Genomic DNA, 14,590 nt, shown 5'->3' with positions numbered 1-14,590 from the left:
CTCATCTGAAATCCCATTCCTTTGCTCTTCTCTACCCCTCAAAAACTGTCTATACTCTCTCCACTTCCTCATATTTCATTTTCTATTTAGCCCACTCTAATTTGGCCTTCAGATAAATCTTCAAAGATCTCCTTTAACTTTCTTTATAGAAGATTTCCATCATTTTAATTTCATCTTAGGTGTCACTTCCTTGGTGAGGCATTCTCCTTCTACCACTTTCAAAGTAGTTTCCCACACCCCCATTATATCACCATGCCTATTATCTTCATAGCCTCTATCACTATTTAATATTTTATTGCTTATATCATGAATCCATTATATTGTATTTATCATCTTCAGAACATATTACTATTTGATATGTTATTTTCTATATACACAGAATTTTTTACGTTATTGGTTTATTGTGTTTTCCATAACCATGTGAAATTCATGAGTGCAGCAAGCTTGAACTCTACCTGCACATAATTGTCACTAAAAACATATTTTATCGAATGAAGACTAGAGTCTCAAATACTGTGCCTTGCTCTGAGTATTTATACAAAATACCTAAATAATGATGCCAGGTAGATTGGAATATTTATAACGTTACCTTGGCTTTAGTATTTTGTACTGTTGTCCCCTTCTGTGAGACAGGGGAGTAGTAACCAATGGACTCTGATGCTTTAGTTAATTTTTCTCCCATTCCATCCAGCTCAGAAGACTTTACCAGAATTCTCCAGAGCGAGATTATTAGTGATGAATCATGTTTAGGTCATTAGTGATTAATGAATGATTAATTCATTCTCTTCTAGTATTTGCACACTAAGTTATTAAATTTACTGAACAAAATAACCCTTTCTGAAAACCAGATTTTCCATACCTTTGGAAAAAAATGTTGAAAAGTTCACAAGGTCTAGAAAGTGCAAAGTCCAGAATTAAATCAGCCCTTCCCTGAATGACAAGAGGATACAAATAAATGCATTTATCTTAACGTGAATGCTGATAAACATCTGGATCCAAGAAGGCTGAAAACTTCCTCAACCTTAGCTAAGAAAGACTGTGTTTTAGAAGTTATTTGACTCTAACGAATGCTTTTAAACATAAAATCTAGTATGAAATAGAACTGCAAAACTAAGATGAAGGAAGTCCTAATTATTTTAAGTAATAACCAATAATAGGGGTAGCCACAACCTTGAAAACCAAAAGAATTGCAAAGCAATAATTTGGAGAATGTTGAATTTATATTTCAGAAGGAAGTAGAGAGGACTAACCAGAGAGACAGCACAGTGATATATATTCTCTCAGGAAATCTTGGCCATTTCTCTTTCAGGAAGTTTACTTAGCTCTTCTGAGAAAATAAGTATATCTGCAAGTGTACGTTTGTTACATTCCTTTAGAATGACAATAAACACTTAAACAATTTTCTATTTTGTTTATGGAATTCTCATAATGCCAAGGGAACCAAGATATTTCAGAATATGTTTAATACTTGAAAATGGGTCAGCATTTAACATTTCAGGCGAAGGTTGTAAAAGTTTCAAATATAGGGTAGTTTGCTTAATCTCTTAAGCGTTGTATGTTGTTGTTCTCTACAGAGCACTGTAACCACTGTGAACGCTTTTGTGATCTTGAAAAACACTCAGGTCTGTGAGACTTAAGAAAGAAGGACATTTTTAAAGAAAACTCTATAGTCTTGTTGTCTTTTTGCAGCTTGGATATTCTGAAGTATTTTGTGATGAACAAAATATATAAAGTAATAATGTTAAACTCATCTTTATTTAAGAAAATATCATTGAATTTCTTGAGGCGGTAAAATAGTTTTAATTAAATAACAGATTTTTTTGTTTTCTTGACAACTTTTTCTCTTGGCTTTTTGTTATGCTATTTGCTTTTTCAAATTGTTAGAGGCATTTGATATATTTACTGAATTTCTGATGCTTTACCAAAAAAAATCAATTCTATTGTTGAAAGCCCATTTTCTTTGTAATGTGTGTTTGTTTTATTTCAGATACTTATTCAGTTCTCATTTCTTTTCTAAGGCATGTTAATCTCATCTTCATGTCTAAGCAGAATTTGTAGAAATAGAATATTGTAAAAAGGAAGTTTGCTTTAATATGAGATTAAAGACAGTGCATGGTCTGAATAGTCACAGCATTTTGCTTGTGACTTCAGAGACCAGCTATACCAGGGAAGGTCTCTTCCTTGTCAGCTGGACATAATCAGGTTTCTGGGCTCTTTTTCTCCACTCTCACATCCATACTCTTCCTCTTTTCAAGAACATGGCTCTTCCTTTTTCTTCCCTTTAACTGTGGTGGTCCTTAGAGTTCCCTTTATCGTCTTCCTATAATGTATTTTCTACTTTGTAATAATAGCCATTGTCAGAACTATAAAATCTCCACCAGAATCTTCAGGCAAAGTAAATTCCTGTGGTATTCTGTCATCTGTTTTATAACTTTACGTTCTGTAGCAGTTAGTATGTTACACATCTCCACTCCAAATTGGAATTAAGGTCTGAAGCTTTTGGGCTACTTTCAAGAAAACATTAAATATTAATTTAAATAATAACAATGACAATAAAGAAAAAGGTAATTTTTTATATTATGAAAGAATTTGGTCTTAATCATCTAATAGTATTAGCTCTTCTAATACATTTTAAATTATAATTTAACATATGAAACTATTTTTATTTTCTTACATGTAATATACGTCACTCATAAAAAATTGGAGAGATAATATTTAACAGTACATTAATACAATTTGAAGTTATAGCTCTAAAATAAATAGAAAAATGGGAGAAAGCCAAATAACTTGGATATTTTGCATTTCTCAGTATATAGTTCAACATTTTATTTAGTGTAGGATTAAGTCAGTTAACACCATAAATTAATAATCTTACATTATATATTTTGTACTACTTAATAGGTAATTTAAATTCTTTGTTATGTTGTTTTTATCATTGCATAATTTATTCAGCATTATTTCTGTTGGTGTATTAATTATTAATTGCATGCACAAGAAATCTGAGAAAAAACTAAAAAGAAAAAAATGAACAATTATTGTTCTATAGAAAATCATATTTTATAAAATTTAAAGTTTCCATCCTTCAGGTAATGAATATATTATTCTGAAAATTGTATACCCAGTACATATGCTTTGACATTTCTTATCCATATTCTTAGGTTTTATCAGATAGTAAATAATGCATTTGCTCTTTGAAAGAACTGATTTAGAACCTAAATTTATATACTACCATAGAATACCATCTCCCCTTTTCCAAAACTGACTTCTGCTGATATCATTGTATTATGTTACAGGATAGTAAATATGCTGTTTGTTCTTTCAGAGATCAATTTTATACTGATAACTCATTGAAATACAACTAAAATAAATAACATTCTAAATAAAAGTTTTAATTAAGTAGTTATATCTATATAATTCTAAATAAAAGTGATTTTCTTTCCATAGGTTTTTGCAAACACACTGACATTTTATTAAAACATATACACTGAGCTCCTTATATCCTGCTTTTTTTTTTTTTGCGGTGCGCGGGCCTCTCACTGCTGTGGCCTCTCCCGTTGCGGAGCACAGGCTCCGGACGTGCAGGCTCAGCGGCCATGGCTCACGGGCCCAGCCGCTCCGCAGCATGTGGGATCCTCCCGGACCGGGGCACGAACCCGTGTCCCCTGCATCAGCAGGCGGACTCTCAACCACTGCGCCACCCGGGAAGCCCTATCCTTCATTTATAAAGTCACAAAAATATCTTGTGGTACAGTTGGTCTCTGTCTACTCCGAAGAACAGATAAAATCCATTCCAAGAGTAGCATGGCTGTGCATACAGTTACTGGGCTTTAGACAAATGGAAGTATCGCTGAGAATCTTCACAGACTCCTGAGAGCAAAGGTCAATGTTAGGATTGGACAAACCCCGCTGAAAATGATACACATCTTAGAGATGTAACAGGTAGTTAAATAGCTTTGAAAAGCAAAACTAGTGATAAGCATTTGAGGGGTTTTATAACATTTCAATTAATTTTAATTAAATAAATTAATTTTAATTACTCATCAATAATTGTGTGAGCACTCACCATTATTCTTAGATATCTTGTGCCTTTTGATTTTAAAAAAATCTTTGGTTTTATTTTTGAATACTTCTTTTCTTTCTTTTTTTTTTTCTTTCAGATGACACGAGAACAGTACATACTAGCAACACAACAAAATAACCTGCCAAGGGCTGAGAATGCACAACTTTACCCAGTGGGAATTTATGGATGGCGAAAGAGGTGCTTATACTTCTTTGTCCTTCTGCTGTTGGTTACCATGATAGTTAACTTAGCCATGACAATTTGGATATTGAAAGTGATGAACTTCACCGTGGTAAGTACAACCATGATTTTATATCTGTTGCCTTTGGTTCAAAGAAGATATAGCTTTATTGTTTTTTAATTGACAGTTATTCATCTTAATCTTTACATGTTTGCCTTGAAATTTCGAAGACTGTCATATATTATTTTATGACTGCATTCAATAGGTAATCATGATACATATATTTTACTACCTGCCATTTGAGTGTGGGGAATTTACATCATGAGACAGCACAGCACATTGATTTATTAGGAAGCTAGAAAACGTTTTATCAATAAGCATAAAGCACTGTTTGCGAAACATGGGAATCTGAAAAATGAGTCTGCTTTTAGAAATGATATTTCATGTTAAAATTAATATAGGAAATCACAAGTTCCTTTGAAATACTTTATACAGAATATTTACCTCTCTACATTTGCTTTCTATGTAATATACTGCATGATCAAATCTGAACCCTGGAATTTTCCTGGGCTGCATGGAACAATGTCTATAATTGTCATCACATGGTGATCTCATTCTATCAGAGAGCATGGCCATGGTAAATAAAAGATAAACCAGGAATTAAATCTCTATTTTACAAAAATCAGTAATTAGCAAAATCATTGTATAATGCATAGATGAATTTTGCTTCAGTTTTTTGACCATGTACAATAAACTTATGAGGATGTCTTATCTGGGAAAAATTAGCTGCTTCAGCAAAGTCTAGTTTAGCCATTTTATATTTACTGGCTAAATTCTTAAATTTCTCTACTCTGTCTTTAAACCATTCTGCCTTTGCTTAGAAACCTGGTAGCTTCACATCCAAGCAGGTATCTTTCTTTGCTGACCAAATTGCTATTATTCTTTAGAACTCTGCATCCTCAGGGGTGAGTGGAAAGCTGACTATTTAACTTCACTGATCTTCCGATGTGGGGCTGTCTTTAAAAAAAAAAAAACAACTCTGCTGTGTATTGATTTAGCAAGAGTAGTTTCTTTCTGACTTCACGAATACCGAATTCTGACTAGAAAATGAGCCCAGCATCTGTCCATAGTGTAGGGCACTGTGGTTGTGTGCAGTAGGAGCCTGGGGGGCAGGTGGCCTAACCTTCCAAAGAGGAAAAACTATAACTGTGCAAATCATGATAAAACAGCATATGCTCATGGAGGAAAATGAGCTCAGCAAGGGTTCCATGTTTTCCAATGCAGTGCAAATCCTGAAGGGTATTCATCAAAAAAAGAAATGAAAGACAAAGAGAAGATGGGCGGGACTCAGTGTGTTCCAGGATTAGAGAAGAATAACTGCTTCCTAGACATGGATATATGTTCAGGGTCATTGATCAAGGCCTGTGAGCCTGTGGGTGGCTAGAGGTGGAGCTGGGGGCTACTAGGCAAATGGTAGCTTTATGAGACTCTGATAACACATATGAACCATTCCTTTGTCCCAGGAGCTGGCTCATTCCCGTACCCACCCCCCCCCCCAGAAAAAACAGTCTTGAGAGTATCTGACACAAATGTCAGTAATTCTACCTGTCGTCTTTTTGTTCTTCTGAGCTCTGCTCCTGTGTTCACTTACTCATGCCTTCTTCATTTGTGGTTTGTGTATCACACAGTAGGGACAGTATGTACACCCCTGCAGATTTTTTTATGCTCTCTTAACTATCAGCCAAACTAGCAGTTGCTGACAGCAAGTTCTTCAACATCGTTTTTCAAAAAAAAAATTTTTTTCTTAAAGAGAAGAGTAGATTTTTCTACAAGTCTTACAATTTCAAGCATTCTTTTTCCTCTATCAAGAGACATCTTTTAAAAGCTCATGAAAAATAGGATCAACTCTCTCACCTTAGGGAGCGTTGATCCTATCCAGTGACCAGGCCACAGGAATTTTCAGATTAAATGCATGTATGTTTCTGAAGCATGTTTAAATTAATTAAGAAAATAGACTTAAAATGTGTAATTTCATGGCTGCATGCATCAGCCTCCCAATACCTTGCCCCATGCTGAGGCCAAAGCTGGATAAGCCATTCAGGGAAAATAATTGAACCGTCATCTTTGTCCTCCAGATCCACACAGGCCTCTGGGTCTCTGTTACCTATGGAGCTATCTAATTTGAATCTCAGCTGGCCAAAATGTAAATGTCAACATATTCCTTGGGATAATGAAAAGGAATTTATTTCTGTAGGAATCTTGACATTTATTTACTCATTTTAATTTAGGCATATCTTTCTTTTTTGTTGTTTTTTAAATCACAATTTTATTTTTTTATAATCGAAATAGAAAACTATCCTTCCTTTAGCTATGTAAGCTATTTATATGTACCTGAAATAAATGGAAAGATAAAGTTGTGGTTTTTGTATCAAGATAATTTTTATAAGGTAACATACTCTTTATATCCATGCAGAGATTCATAATTGTTCAGAAAAATTCCAAATCACTTAATTGCAGATTTTAGCAGTCCTAAATACTGCACATCAGATTAAGCTGCATGTACTTGCAAAGTGAAATAATTTGTAATCCTCTTACATTAGAGCAGTAAAAAAAATCAATTTTAGTTTTCACTAGTACATTAGGATTGTATCTATCTCTAGAATGAATACCAAAAACCCCTTGCCATACTATAGTGAGAAGTAGCAAATGGTGTGTAAATTGTTTAGGGAGTGTTACTGATCTGTACAAAATGTATTTCACTTTCATTACAACTGTTGCCATCCAATACATGGAAATATGTGGCCGTTAACATCTCTTATTTGGGCAAACTTGACATGTTATTGCTCTCAAGATATTGTGTTTTCAGCACAGCACGTGTAGCTGCCAACCTGTTCTATGATGCTTCTTGGGGTCCATCATTATGACCAGTATTACACATGATCTCTATGGTTGATATGACCTTATTCTGTTTCTCATTTTGTGGAAAATAATATCACTCTGTTATTGAGATATCCAGCTGCAGAAAATCAAGAAAAAGGAAATGACTTTATACCACAGGGTGAAAAACTGAGGGTAGATATAAACAATAATTTCCTGGCCATGAGAGTTGGTAAGTGTAGGCATGAGTTGTAAGGGAGAGATTTTGAAACAACATTCGCTCGAGATCAGTATAACCCAATTACATGCTTCTGTTGTTGTTTGGTTGTTTGGTATAATATCTTCGTGATTCAATATAATAAACTAGTCCAGCAAATCTATCAAGCCAGGCATTCTGCTGAGGCAAAGTTCTTTTCTTCCAGTGCCCGTGGTAAGTAAATTAGCTCTATACTTGAAAGTTGAAAAGAATATAATAATAAAGTATTCATTTTAGTCATGAGAGTACTAAGTAAAAGTTGGTGGCATCCAACTGCAACTTAATTTGATTGGACATGTTAACAATCCAGCAAAAGAAAGAATGGAAACTTAAGTGCCATTTATGAAGTGAAGATTGAGAGGAAGGTCATGAACGTTGTGACTGAAAAGTCAAGAGTACCCAGATATGGATAATAATTGAAACAATCAATTAACTGAATACATTAGAAAAAAATTCTTAGAGGCTTATATGATGAGTGGGATGAATGTTGGATGAAGGGAAATCCCAGGAGAAGCTGGATTGAATATCTTAGTTTTTAAGGATTGAAAAGGAACTGGGACATTTTTAGTTCAACCATCCACGTATTTCTAGAGCTCACTCTACAACGTTCTCTCTATTTGGTCACTCAGCATCTGCTTAAATCCTCCTTTGGATGATAAGCAAACCATCCCATTATATCACTGGATAGTTTTGTTGTTATTGATATCTTGGTATCTTGTTGCAATCTTCCTGTATGTTAACTCCAGTCTTAGGATCCTAATTCCATTCTTTCAGTCTGACATCAATTTATTAATTAATCAAGACAACAATATGTTCCAATATACACACATATACATACATATATAAACAAACATGCACACGTATACACATGTATATACTTTTATACATATACACATCAAGGATGTATATATCTTTGATCATATTGCATTTTAATGTCTAAAGATCAGAATATGTAAGAGAGAGTCTTATGCAATCCCTTTGGTTTCCTTAGTTGCGACTTCCTTTTTTCATCTCATATTCTCTTTATTACATATTTACAAGTATATGTTTACAAGATGATCGACCCTTTTATATATCTTTCTGTTTATGGCCGTTGCCTATAGAGTCACTGATACCTTTTATCATATTTTCTTTTAGTGTACCTTTCTAAAGTTGAGATTGCACATAATACTATATTTAGCTTTCTGCTTTCTCACTTTTTAAAGCTAAATGTTTTTAAAGTTAATTCGGGCAGAATATGAAATAATATACTTTTTCTGATTCTTAAATCCTGTACTCCTTCTAATACTTTGGTAAATGACACATCACACATCCCCATCTCACACTTGTAACTATTTATTCCTTTTTTTAAAATCTTCATCAGTAACCAAGTGATGTATTATCTATAGCCATTTCCAATCTACCTAAGATGGCTAAAGTGTGTATGCGATATGCTATCATCTGTGTGTCCATCCAAAAACTTGCTACTCCCACAGTTTTCTTCATTTCACTTTCTAATAGGACCGTTACTTTGGAATGAACTTTTCCATCTCCATTTATCCAACCAGTTCTTATATTTATCAAAGCTGTGTCCTAATCTCAGATGCATTTTATTTCTTACTCAGCATCTACGGATATGGATAAACATATGTGAAGCTTAAATATGAACTAACCATATTTCATTGATTTTTAATTGTTTTTTTCTCCTCTCCTTAGCATGTTTATCACAAAATATTTTCTTTCTATATGACCTTGTCTGTTCCCCTCTCCACAAATGGAATATAAGCTCCTTGAGGCCAAGGGTTTTTGACACTTTTTCCACTGCTGTATTCCCAAAGCAGAGGATAATCCCTTCCAGATAATTAGCCCTTCACAAGTATTTGTGGGATAAATACCAGTCTTTAACATTACCTGCGTTGAAAACCAGTTAGCTGTTCATTTCACTATGATGTGTGCCTTTCCAAAGGCCCAGCTTGACCTAGGAAGAATTGAGGCAAAACTACTAGTTATCCCAGGTCTCTTTGCTACTGTTTAAGGTCTCATAAGCACAGGGGATGGTTCGTGGTCTATGAAGTGGTATTTATTAACTTCTACATTGAAAAAGCAAGGCTCCTGATTTAAGAGCCAACACATTCCAAGAAGGCAGACCCAACCTTGATTATCCATTATCAGTGGTACGGAGAGCTGCCATCATTAACATTTATTTAATATGAAATATTTTATCCTACAAAAGAATATACATATAATATATATTTAAGGCAAAAATGATAATGATAACAATCATAAACAATGAAATGAACACTGTGCCACATCCCCCGGTTATAAAAATAAACATTACCAATGTCTCCTAACTCTATCTATAGAGAACCACAATCCTGAATGTTTTTTTCTTGATGTATTTAGTTTCATGTGAGTGTATGTGTGTGTATAAACCTCAAATATTATGTTGCTTTTAGGTCAGCAATCTGTTTGCAAGATTTATCCCTGTTAATGTGTATAGCTGCAATTTATTTAGTTACTGCTGTAAATTTCATTATGAGTCTACCTTATTTATTTATCAATTTTCCTTTTGAGTTATTTCCAAAGTATTTTTTGTTGTTTAATTTGCTCTCACAAGCAGTGATCCTAAGAATATTTTTGTATATTGATAAGTGTAGTTGCAAATGTACAAGAGTTTCTCTAGGTTCTAGATTCTAGAGTGTATGTCTAGAAATACTGGCTTTTAACATGAATTTTTTTCCCTAAAGTGATTGAGTCAGTTTGCTACCACCACGAGCAACCTGTAAGGGTTTCTTTTGTCCTCCTTAACTCTTAACAGAGAACTGCCAGCTAAACTAAACTGCTACCTCTTAAGCCACAAATTTGACAGCCAGCTATCTCATAAAGATCCTCTTTGTTTATTGGTTTGTTTGTTTATCTGGGTGTCCCTTTCTGACAGATTTATTCCTTTATTTTTAGTCATATGTCTTATCTCTGCAATAGGATGTACTATGTTGTATTAGATGTATAATTATGGTTCATCTAAATATGTACTCTTCTCCACTCATTTTCCCAAAACCCCATTAATGTGGGAATTCCTCATGGAGCAGAATCAGGTCTTATTATCTTTTTTATCTTGGTATCTTTGCCAGGTACATAGTAGGTAATACATTATTTTCAGTTGACCATTACATCACTTATTACAATCCCTCTAGAAAACGTAATCAGAACCTCACGTGTGAGAGAAATTCACTGTGTTTCCTGACTTCCAGCCTCTCTTGGGAGGGAACCTTCTGCAGTGGAGGCTCAGCCTGTCCACCACAATCATAACTTCCCCAAGTCTCTTCATTTAGCAATTGAAATCAATGGAATATTGAGATTGTCTAGAGAAATTTGTTGACCCAGCTTGGTCTCATCTTAAGGATATTTGCGATTTTCTAAATTTACTTTGATTAAAAAAAATAAAAAGATACAAATAAAAGATACAAATAATTAGTGGGGACAAAATAAGTCCCCACTAATTATAAACTAGTCTCCGGTTACTGAAAAAAGATGAAATGGATCAATAACAGGAGAAAGTAGAAAAGGGGAAGAATTTTATTCAAGTGGCCCACAGGGCAAAAGCAGGGGTGTGGGTTTTTATTTGCATTTCTCACAGAATTGTTATAAAACATGGACTCAGAATCAGACTTTCAAAACTTCTGAAGCTTATGCTCTTTATTCATTCCTTTCAAAAACCCACAGACATATCACCATCTGTTTTGTGTATGCAACAATTTAAGAACAGAACATGAATTCATTTTTATAACCGTAACTATTACATAAGCAAGGAAAAAGCTTGAGTCTCTACTACATATTGCTAAGATATTTTCCCACAGAAAATTGGTGTCAGTAGCAGATTCCCTTAGGTTGCTTGTACTGCCAAAAACACCTCTCATCATCCATGAGCAGTGGTTAAACGAATGAACTTTGGACTAGACCTTTGCATCCAAATCCTGGTTTTACCACTGATTCGCTATGTTACCTTCAACAAATTAAACAACAAATTGAACTGTGGTTCAGTTTCCTATTCTGTACAATGGGTGCAATATTATTCTTTTTATTAGATCGTTGTAAACGTCAAAACAATTAAAATAATGAAAGTTCTTCAGAAGTGCCTGGCATATCCTAACAGCTAAGATTTTGCTATTATTATTATTATTATTACTCTTATTTCTGCTGTTCTGACTTCTCAGTTATTCCATACATCATGTGAGTTAACGATTTTTTTCTATTAATGTTGAGCATAAAACAGCCCTAGAAATGTAAAAAGGTCTAAAAACATGTGTATTAATGAATAAGTAGTAAAGAAATGAGGGTGTTTATAATCTTGTTTCATACTAATGATATGCATAAAGGTTAAGAACATGAGCTATGGAGACAGACAGCCTGATTCCTATTCTGGCTCCAGAGCAGCTGCTTAGAAGGCTGGTCTTGTGTGAGTCACTTAACCTCTCTAACTCCAGTTTCTTCATCTGCAGAATGGTCAATGTTGTTGACCCATAGACATATTAGAAGTAATAAGCGAGTGAACTCTTATAAAAGTGCTTAATATGGAGCCTCAGAGTAAGTACTAATTAGTGCTAGCTATATGTAATGACCTACATTATTTCCAGGCTGTGATTAGCTGTTCATAATTAGTTATTTATTTTATAGGATACATTGTATAAGAGAAAATGTCTTACTTCCTTGGGATGATGGATGGATAATAAAGATTTCTTTTGAAATTCTAAGTTGACACTCAGATATAAAAATTTACCCAAAACTTTTAAGAGGAACAGTTCAGCTGTCAAAACGTCATCATGGTTTGGATGACCCTAAGACGTTTAGTTTGAAAATGTGCATTACCTGAAAGGGACCCTACTGGCCTGTCTGAATGATGGAGCTTATTTTCCAGAGAGAGCTAATCTCTTTTTTGAACCATTTTGACAAATATACTACTTAAAAATTGGATGACGGAGTGGGATTTCTGTTTTTGATCCTAAATGTTCTGAGTTTCTTTAACGTTCAGAGCTTTAAATGCTTACCAAATAGAGATATTGCATTCTGAATTATAGCCCTTAGGTTATAACCTTTATATCTGGGAGTGAAAGTTTGAGATGCCCGGCAGCCCATATTTATTTAGCATGTAGTTTGTATTCAGCCAGATTATATGCTTTATAGACCAGACCTTACTGAATTTCACAACACTGCAAAGTAAATATTATATGCCCTTTGGCAGTTGAAGACACAGAGGCTTAGGGAAATTAGATAAACTTCCCCAGGTCACACTGATGAGCAAGGTTAGAAGCTTGGGCTCTACAATTTTAAAGTTCATGCTCTTTTTGCCACCTTTCATTGCATTAATGTTATCAAGATTCGGTTAAAATTAAATTAGGTCAGTGTTCTTCATTAAATAATTTACTTTCCTGTCTACTTTAGTGCGTTCACACAATACCATTAGATACATAACTATGACATCACTGCTTTTTAAGTATATTTAATATTCATTGGAAAAAAGATACCTCAGTCCTCTGAACTATTTTAATTTAATGGGGAAGCGTGCCTAATCTCTCATAGTCAGTGAGTAATTAGAACAGTGAAAACTCTTCTGTAAGTTCCAAACATGACTATGCTTTTGAGTTTGCCAGAATGAGCATTAAGCTTAATTTCTGGGTAGAGAAATGGTGCTTATTAATGGCACCTTTATAAAAGGGACAATGGTTTTCATAAAGGCTGTTTTATCCCAGTGTGACTCCAATCTAGTCTTTGCCCTCGTTAAGCTATATTTTGCTGAGGAGTAACTAATTGCTCATGATGAAAAACCATTCTGAAGGTGATTTAGGACCATAGCTTTTGTCCACCTTTCTGGGCTGCCATTTCCATTTTTCCAGTTAATTCCTCACTACATGAATCACGGCTCCCGCCCCAAGCCAAGGTGGGTGGGGTGCTATCTTCTGTGGCATGACGACCACTCCACAGGGCGAGTGCCAGCAGTGGGAGCCCGCCTGCTGGAGAGCCATCGGGCCTGCACCGCCCCTCAGTGTGGCGTGTGTGGATTTACTACAGAATTTATGAGAGTGAATAGTACAGTTAAAGTTGCAAGACTGCTTCCATTATAACCCTCTGTTTGTACCTCCTCATAATTTTCTGACAAATTGTCCCTCTCAGGTGAAATCATTCATGCTTAGTCCTAGCCTAGCAGTACATTTCCTTCCCTTGCCTTTAGAAAGAAAAATTTAGTCACTTTTATCCAAGTCCAAACAAGTACCAAGCAGTCATTCCTTTGACTGAATTAAAGTACAAAAACAGGGGCATAAGGTAAACCGTGAACTCTACATAGCATGTGCTAAATGAACTACATTAGAATACCGGATATTTTACAGGAGAAAACAAAGAATTAAGAAAATTAGCCGTTCAATAAAAAGTTATAGCAAGTACAGACTTGTTAGTTCATATGTTTTTATAATATATAGAGATGGAAAAGACTTTTTTTCAGTGCCTGTTTTACACAGAGAAGATGGAAATCCAGAAAGAGAAAATCACTCACCCATGTTGGTGACTTGCAACCAGACTATAAAATATGTTAGATCACATTGAACTTAATGTAATAAGTGCATTGTGCTTATCCTCACATGTAATAGCATATAGTATGACCTATACCTTGACTAATTTAGTAGGAAATTTAGAGGGAATTTTAAGTTTTAAAACGAAACAATGCTAATTACCTTAAGAAGAGTTAACATTTTGCTATTTTGTAAAAGAAATGAAGCAACCATTTGTTTCTCAAAAGCATAATTGAAATGTCATATTTGTTTCTAAGAAAATATATTTTTAAATAAAAGTCATCTTTTAGGCAGGAATTCATATGAATTTAATTTAAATAATAATTTCACCATAGACCTTCTTGTTAGTTTGTAAACTCATTCCCAGATCAAATATATTTTAGTACTACATAATAAATTAATAGTACTATACAACATGTTAATACTATTTATTATAAGCAGATTTAGTTTGCTGAATAGTTTAATATTTAGTTTTAAATCTTTCCAGAAATTCACCATTACAGCACCTCTGCAGATACACTGTTTCAGAAGCTGTTTATATCAGCTGATGGCTATCATCTTTGGGGTAGCTCCCAGCTTCCTTCCCAAAGCATGCATCATGGTCCATAATACAACTCCAACAGTGTTCAGCTGTATTCCAACTTGTAAATTCCACTGAATAATGTCATTGGAGA

The 14,590-nt window shown here is 34.4% G+C and overlaps 1 protein-coding gene across 3 annotated transcripts in view; it reads left to right on the top strand.

Annotated features, from left to right (window-relative positions):
- Nucleotides 1–14,590, top strand: part of SGCZ (sarcoglycan zeta) — an 887,168-nt gene that overhangs the window by 572,122 nt on the left and 300,456 nt on the right. For all 3 annotated transcript variants that reach the window (XM_065899871.1, XM_065899872.1, XM_065899873.1), the window contains one exon: nt 4,158–4,352. In XM_065899871.1, the coding sequence (XP_065755943.1) occupies nt 4,158–4,352 (195 nt within the window). Of the gene's footprint in view, nt 1–4,157; nt 4,353–14,590 lie in introns of those variants that run through there.

Source organism: Phocoena phocoena, chromosome 21 (genome assembly GCF_963924675.1).
Source record: "Phocoena phocoena chromosome 21, mPhoPho1.1, whole genome shotgun sequence".
NCBI lineage: Eukaryota > Metazoa > Chordata > Mammalia > Artiodactyla > Phocoenidae > Phocoena > Phocoena phocoena.
This window is presented reverse-complemented; position numbering and strand designations above follow the sequence as displayed.